Source organism: Macrobrachium nipponense, chromosome 13, assembly GCF_015104395.2.
Source record: "Macrobrachium nipponense isolate FS-2020 chromosome 13, ASM1510439v2, whole genome shotgun sequence".
In the NCBI taxonomy this organism is placed as follows: domain Eukaryota; kingdom Metazoa; phylum Arthropoda; class Malacostraca; order Decapoda; family Palaemonidae; genus Macrobrachium; species Macrobrachium nipponense.
In genome coordinates, this window is record NC_087206.1 from 70,102,598 (window position 1) to 70,110,097 (window position 7,500).

General features: G+C 35.2%; 1 protein-coding gene across 2 annotated transcripts in view; it reads right to left on the minus strand.

Moving 5' to 3' along the window:
* LOC135225858 (uncharacterized) overlaps positions 1-7,500 on the minus strand; it is a 37,728-nt gene that overhangs the window by 3,718 nt on the left and 26,510 nt on the right. For both annotated transcript variants that reach the window (XM_064265405.1, XM_064265404.1), the window contains exons 4-6: positions 6,448-6,629; positions 3,414-3,624; positions 1,254-1,384 (exon numbers count right to left, since the gene is read on the minus strand). In XM_064265405.1, coding sequence (XP_064121475.1) covers positions 1,254-1,384; positions 3,414-3,624; positions 6,448-6,629 — 524 coding nt within the window. The remainder of the gene's footprint in view (positions 1-1,253; positions 1,385-3,413; positions 3,625-6,447; positions 6,630-7,500) is intronic.

Consider the following 7,500-nt stretch of genomic DNA (forward strand, 5'->3'; position numbering starts at 1 on the left):
GAAAAAATAAGTAGATTTAACCACAATGTCCTTTCTTCTGTCATGACAGTAAAAGTTAGTGAAGAACTTGTTTTGTAAGATGAAACGTTCCAGTACAAGAACAGAGAGGTTCAATTGACAGACAGGAGTATTTTTCTCAACTAAGAATGTTAGATTTACTTGTGAAGAGATTGTTTTAAATTTTGAGAGAGTCTTTGTGAAAAGATTGTTTTAAATTTCGAGAGAATCTTTGTGAAAAGATTGTTTTAAATTTTGAGAGAATCTTTGTGAAAAAATTGTTTTAAATTTTGAGAGAATCTTTGTGAAAAAATTGTTTTAAATTTTGAGAGAATCTTAAAAATGAGATGACTTGTCTAATATTTCAAATATCTGTTCTATTCCTGTACTTCCTCTATTTTTAATATTGTATTATAACCTTTATTTAACTCTTTCTCTTTTCAACAAGCAAAAGCTACTGTGTTTTTTTCCTTCTAACAGGTGTTTCGTCATTATTGTCCTGAAATGTGCATAATTTTGTCTTAGATCTTAATATCATAGAAGTATTTGGTAGTCTAACTTAATGTTCTGTTAGTCAAACGTCCTCCATATAACTTCCTTCCTTCTATCTTTATCATTTCTTGTTATTTTCATGACGTCCATCACGGGTTTTGTTGACAGCACAATACTGGATTCGACACCAAATTTTAATAAATATATCTTTATTTTCTCAGTTAAATTTTTACTCATCACCAATGCCATTTTTCACTTAGTATCCCATCTATGATCTGTCTAAGTTTCACTAGTCCACAGTTACTCTTTCAGCCAATCATTCCTCCTCTTTGAATGACATAAATTGTCTAATTCTCCTTTGACATTCCTCATCCTTGATCTTATAACTGATTGAAATATATAATTCTAATTCTCTTTAGTCATTTCCTCATCCTTGATCTTGATTGACTGGAATATATAATTCGTTGACAAATATGTTTAATTCGCCTTTTATTCAAAATCAAGCAAAGGAAACCCCTGTCTATGTAGACACTCTCTAGGGGTACAGTGTCGTCAGTGCATCTCACGTGGTGCACTGTAGGCATTACTCAAAGGCGTTTAACAGAATCACTTCGACCCCTAGCTGTATCCACGTTTTAGCCTTTTACTTACCTCCATTCCCGCTTCCTTTCTTCATTACAAAATGTATCATAGTAGATTACGAGAGAAAGTACAAAGTGGATAAGTAACTGAAACAAATATAGTGTAATAATAGCAATACGTACCTCACTTTGGTGGTACCAGAAGATGTAAGGCGGGGGATCAGCACTGTGGCTGACAACACAGGTCAAATTGATCGTTGACCCAGCGTTGATGTAAAGGTCGGGCCCACCCAAGACCTGAGTTTGTGGCTCGGCTGTGGAATTTGTAACATGAGATTCTTTTAGAAAAGATGGGTTTACAAACATATTGCTTGAGAGTTTATCTCTTAATATATACTAGACAGTCTCTCTCTCTCTCTCTCTCTCACTCTGCGTGTGTGTATGATTACTCATTTATGATTTTTTTCTTTTTCCCCTATAAGTGCTATTATTACACTCTCTCTCCCTGTAAATACAGATTTTTTTCTTGTTACTTTATCAAATAAAATTTAGGCAAGTTTAATATATATTCTTTTAACTGTCTCAACCAAAATGACATGAAATGCCATATAATTCCAGTTAAACGTCTTGAGCAATTTTTAAAATAAAATTGTTCAGATCACATTCAAAGAGAATCACTAGCGACTATGAAGATTTTTCATTTATACTGAAAACACACTTAGTAGAAATGAGAAAAGGATGAATCTTGTTTATGTGCGGGACGGAGAGAGTGAGAGAGACAGTGAGTTATTTACTATCAGGAAATAAAAGGGAAGACTGAAGTGGAAATAATGGGAATTAGGGAACTGCATAGAGATGTAAATCGTTTGTAACTGAGAACGGACTTCGAAGTAAAAGAGAATTTATTTAGTAGACAGAGGGAAGCTGTGAGCGTGTTCTAACTTAAACTGATTTTAATTGATCGCCAGAACGGTAAGGCTGTGAATCGATCTGGTTAAGAGAATGAATGAAGAGGACAGTGAGAATTTTGCAACAATTTTGATGATAAATGTGCCAAGCAGTGTAAATTATCAAGCGTAGACATACAGACAGAGAGCCACACATCAAATACCACACACATTATCTATTATTCTAGCACACCTTAATTACGTAAAATTTTTAAAACATGATATACGTTCAGAACAAGCAAAATACGAAAGAATTTTAATTGTCATCTTTATACCATCTCTATCCTCTTTAAAAAATAAATAAGTAAATAACTAAAAACTGACCAGTGTAAAATGCAAAAGTGACTCATCTGTCTGGCGTGCTAAAATATATGAACAACAGATAAGAAAATGGGAAATAGAATTGCTTAAATTCACGACAGGAAATAGTTTAATTTCCCACGAGAATCTTCGGAAAACAGAGCCTGCGGAAAACTATCGTTGCGGAAATATGAAAAAAAAAATAATTCTGCACGCCGTCGACAACTTGGACGAGAAGATGAATTTCGATGCAGTCATTTTGCAACAGCAATTCCCTTTCCTAGACAAAGGTTCCTTCTGTCATATTTCAAGGACGACGATCGATTTCCCATTGCAAGAAAGTTGGCGGGAAAATGATTTCGCCACCAGTTCTGCATATTCGAAAATATCTGTTAGGACATCATTTCCCGCGCTCAGATGAAATTCGCTTCAGAAAATATGAACTTAATATCGGGAAACAAGAATTTGTTTAATAGTCAGGTTTATTCAGGGGAAATAAATATTATCTAAAAATGCAGGGCAAAAAATGTGGGTCTGATTTGTTTGGTACCCCAATTTTATACATTTTCATTCTTATAATTTTAATTAATTTTTTTATAAAACGTTAAAATCGTAACTATCATCTCAGAAGCTGCAGGCAACTTAGAAATAATTATACCCATTTTCTTGTCGATAGTCGAGTGACCAAAATGATATACTTGAACTAAAAAAAATGTTATATATATATATATATATGTGTATATATATCTATGTATATATATATAATATATATATATATAGTATATATATATATATCTATAGTATATACATATCATATAATTCTTTCTTACTTTGTTCTCTCTCTTATATTAGTATGTTACTTTATATTACACGTTATCTCCATCGTACATTCAATATAAATCTAGACACATTCAAGCTTATATAATATATATATAATATATATATATATATATACTATTAGAGTAATATATATATATATAATATATATTGTAAATAAAAATGAACATGTAACTCGTCTAACCCAAACATTGGTAACCACCTACGATTCACTTCAGAATCATTGAAAATGTCAGAGGCCAAAAAACGGCCCACTCACCCACAACCATCAGCCAGACACTGGTGGAGAGAGGGGGCGTGGTTGAGACTTGACACTCGTAGGAGCCGGCATCTCGCTCCTGGGCATAATGGATCTTCAGGAGCCAATCATCGGAGCCGGGCTGATGAACGGCGCGGAACCTCTCGTCGCTTGTGTAGGTGAACCGCCCCACCGTCAGGAGGTGGAGGTCGCGGGCGCGCATCCAGGACACCTTCAAGAGACGAGTTTTCAAGTGATGAATGAAGCGGTGATTTTCACTGATGGTGGGACGAGATGACGGAGGCATATTCATTCTCTCTCTCTCTCTCTCTCTCTCTCTCTCTCTCTCTCTCTCTCTCTCTCTCTAACAAGATTTTTAAAGATGAGATTCCGTTTGGGGACCGCACAGGAAAGGAGCTTTTTGCGTGCGTCCATACTAGAGGTACTTGATATAAATAACCTAACACAGAGAGAGAGAGAGAGAGAGAGAGAGAGAGAGAGAGAGAGACTCCTTCCATCACTTTCAGCATCTGGGTAATAATTTTTATATAACTGCGCAAACAAATAATAATAACAAAAAAAAGAGAGACTCGTAGTTTGATCCGCTGAGGCGTCCATTAGTGTTCTATGATTCTACGAATAACATAATAACAACTTTATCAGTCTCAGATATTGCCAAATACTACAAGACCGAAAGGCGTTATCTTAATGCACATAAAATAAAAATTTTATTAATGATATGATTTTTATTATTATTGGATATAATGATAAATAGTTCAACAAATGCTTCCAGAACTCTACGTATATTTTGGGATAAATCTGAAACGATCACAAGAAAAAGTGGAAATGCAACGAAAAATATATTTAAGTTTCGGTCCCTTCATCTCCCTGAGATGTTAATTTTCTTTACATGACCAGTAGAATGTAGATATGAATGAGGGTTTATGTAACCCTAGATATCTATCAATCCATCCTTGAGAGAGTTGGTCAGGTAGACTTCTTGTTCTTTTCTCTAAAAAAAAAAAAAAAAAAGCGCCGTCAGTAGAAAAATTCTCCAGATATGTTTGAACAAAGGTGTGTCTTCTATCAACCTAAATTATATCATTTATTAAGGTCTCCCCCCTTTACAGGAAACTTTGATTCATTTTTCTTGTCGAATATTTGTAACTGTTAAATTAGACAAAACTTTGAGTGGGAGTGAAATTATCAATAATAACATGTTGGCTTGTGTTTATCATCATTTTCTACTGTCATACTGATTTGACCCACAATTCTGTTAAATATATAGCTGGGACTTCATTTCTTATTAGATGAGGGGGAATTACTACCACAATGGTTACATTGTTTGCATAATTTACTGCACAACACTAGATCATCGGAATCTCTCTCTCTCTCTCTCTCTCTCTCTCTCTCTCTCTCTCTCTCGTCTCAACCTGGCCCTCCTCCTCTCTCTTCCTCTTCTCCTTCTCCTCTCCTCCCTCTCTCCAGCCATTGCTACAAATAATAGTTTTTAATTTTTTTATAAATCTTCATTTCTTCTATGTCAGTTCAATTGACATTTCCAAATATGGACCTGGCTTCCACAGAAATCAAATGATTAGGGAGAAAAAGGGCGTACGACTTAAAAGAATGAAGACACGTCCTCCATCTGTCGCCGTTGACCTTTCCAAAAGAAATCAATTTGTCAAGATAAAACGTTCCCAAGTTCAATGAAAAGACGACGTAGGTCACACGGTGAGTAGGGGGTTTTCGTAAGTCACTGCCAATGACGTCCATTACAGGGTTGTGATTGCGTCATGAATTCTGACTCATTTAAAACTGCATTCCATTAGAGCACCTCTGGTTCGTTCTGGGAGATGTCGTGCGATTTTCTTACACGTCTCAAGTTTCCTAGGTTGTAGACCTTGTTGTGATCATCGTAATACATTCAAATTTCTTTGGTGGAATTAAGACATACTACTGTTTGTTTAGTTCGTCAGAGTGCCCACCGTCTCCTCATTGAGGTAATGGCCTGAAAAGGTATCAACTTTTGAAACATTTGAATTCTAGTCTTACTTTATAGCACAGGGCCATCACAAAGCAACGATATCTTAGTAATTGGCACTATTTTATTCTGACAATGGTGCGTCTATTCCCGAGACCATTACACAATCTAATCGGTGAATTAAAATGGAAAACTGACACCAAATACCTTTTTATTCAAGTGTATAACAACCACGCATCCTAGCCTCCATTCTCTCTCTCTCTCTCTCTCTCTCTCTCTCTCTCTCTCTCTCTCTCCCTTATCTCAAGGAATTCATTTCGACAGAATCTGCTCTTTTATTCCTTACTGAGAACCCCCATATATTACTTTTAAGAGACTGTTGCCCGGCAATACTTTATATATTGAAATGATCGGACCTCAGATTTCTTCCTATGTTCCACCGAAACTCCGGAATAGCTGCGTTTCTCGTTTTACCTAATTTATGAGTTCCCTCTCCTCTTCCTTGTCTGTGATATTCACCCAAATCAGTTCCTATTACACAATTATGTCTGTCTACTGTTTGCATGAGCAATGCAAACTTACCCTTATATTTTTTTTTCACTCGCTATTTGTTTAAAGTGACAACCTCTTACAAGTTAGAATATTCATGCTCTCTCATCTAATTAATACTTTTAAACTTTGACTGGTCTCTTCAACTTTTCTTTGCTATTTACCTAATAATTTTGTACCGCTTGCACATCATCACTCATATCCTATGATATTCATTTAGCATTTTAATCATCTCCGTAGATACGATTTGGTTACCTGCAACCATTCCCCTTCATCTTTAATATAATTCTAGAACTAAAATCTAAATTATAGGCGAAACTAGAGCAAGACTTCATAAAAGAATTGCTTTTCATTATAGATAAAGATTTCCACCCAAGTACTTGACCCGGCAGTTAAGAACAGCCGGCCTCCTGATTCCTGAATAGAATTCTAGAACTAAAAACTAAATTATAGGCAAAACTAGAGAAAGACTTCGTAAAAGAATTGGTTTTAATTATAGACAAAGATTTTCAACGAACGTACCGTCTTTCCACCCAAATACTTGACCCGGCAGTTCAGAACAGCCGTCTTCCCAATCTGAGCCGTAATGTTCTTGGAATAACTCTTGTCAATGGACGGCCCGCTCAAGGGGATGTACTTCCAGGCCACCTCCTGCTGCGTCTCCTCCAGGGCCTTGATGATCTCGGCTTCACTTCCGCTTTCCACTGGAACGCCAAAAGTTAGTAGGGGGCTAATTAACCGAGGACGACCTCTCTACTCAGGAATATATTAAATGGACTCTTTGTTCTTCTCCTCTGATTACTCTCGGAAAACTTTTGTGAAAAGAAGAAAATTTTTCGATATGAAAGATAACAGACTTCGTGATTGCTATCGATAATTTTCCATGTAAAAAAAGAAGAAAAAATCGTTAAACTTTCGTAAAGAAAAGTAAAAGTTTCGAAATGAAGGATAACATACGTCGTGATTGCTATTGATAATGGTTCGTTTATGTTATGCGTATAATAATTTTCCAGGTAAAAAAAGAAAAAAAAATCGTTAAACTTTCGTAAAGAAAAGTAAAAGTTTCGAAATGAAGGATAACAGACTTCTTGATTACTACTAATAATGGTTCGTATTACTATGAGTATAATGATTTTCCATAAAAAAAAAACTTCAGACGGACAGAGTAAAAAGGACATTTTAGTCACTTTATATTTACAGTCTAATTGTACTTAGCTATGAGTATAATAATTTTCCGTATCAAAACAAAAAAAAAAAAAAAAAAAACTTCAGACGGACTGAGTAAAAGGGATATTTTAGCCATTTTCTATTTACAGCCTAATTGCACTTACTATGAGTATAATAATTTTCCATGTAAAAAGAAAAAAAAATCCTTCAGACGGACAGAGTAAAAGGGACATTTTAGCCCCTTTATATTTACCTACAGTTTAATGACACTGAAAATTACCATTAAAAAAAAAATAAATAAATAAAAAAAACATTCAGACGGACAGAGTAAACGGGGCATTTTAGCCATTTTATATTTACAGCCAAATTGACACGGAAAATTACCCGTGAAAGAATGCTGCGTGAATC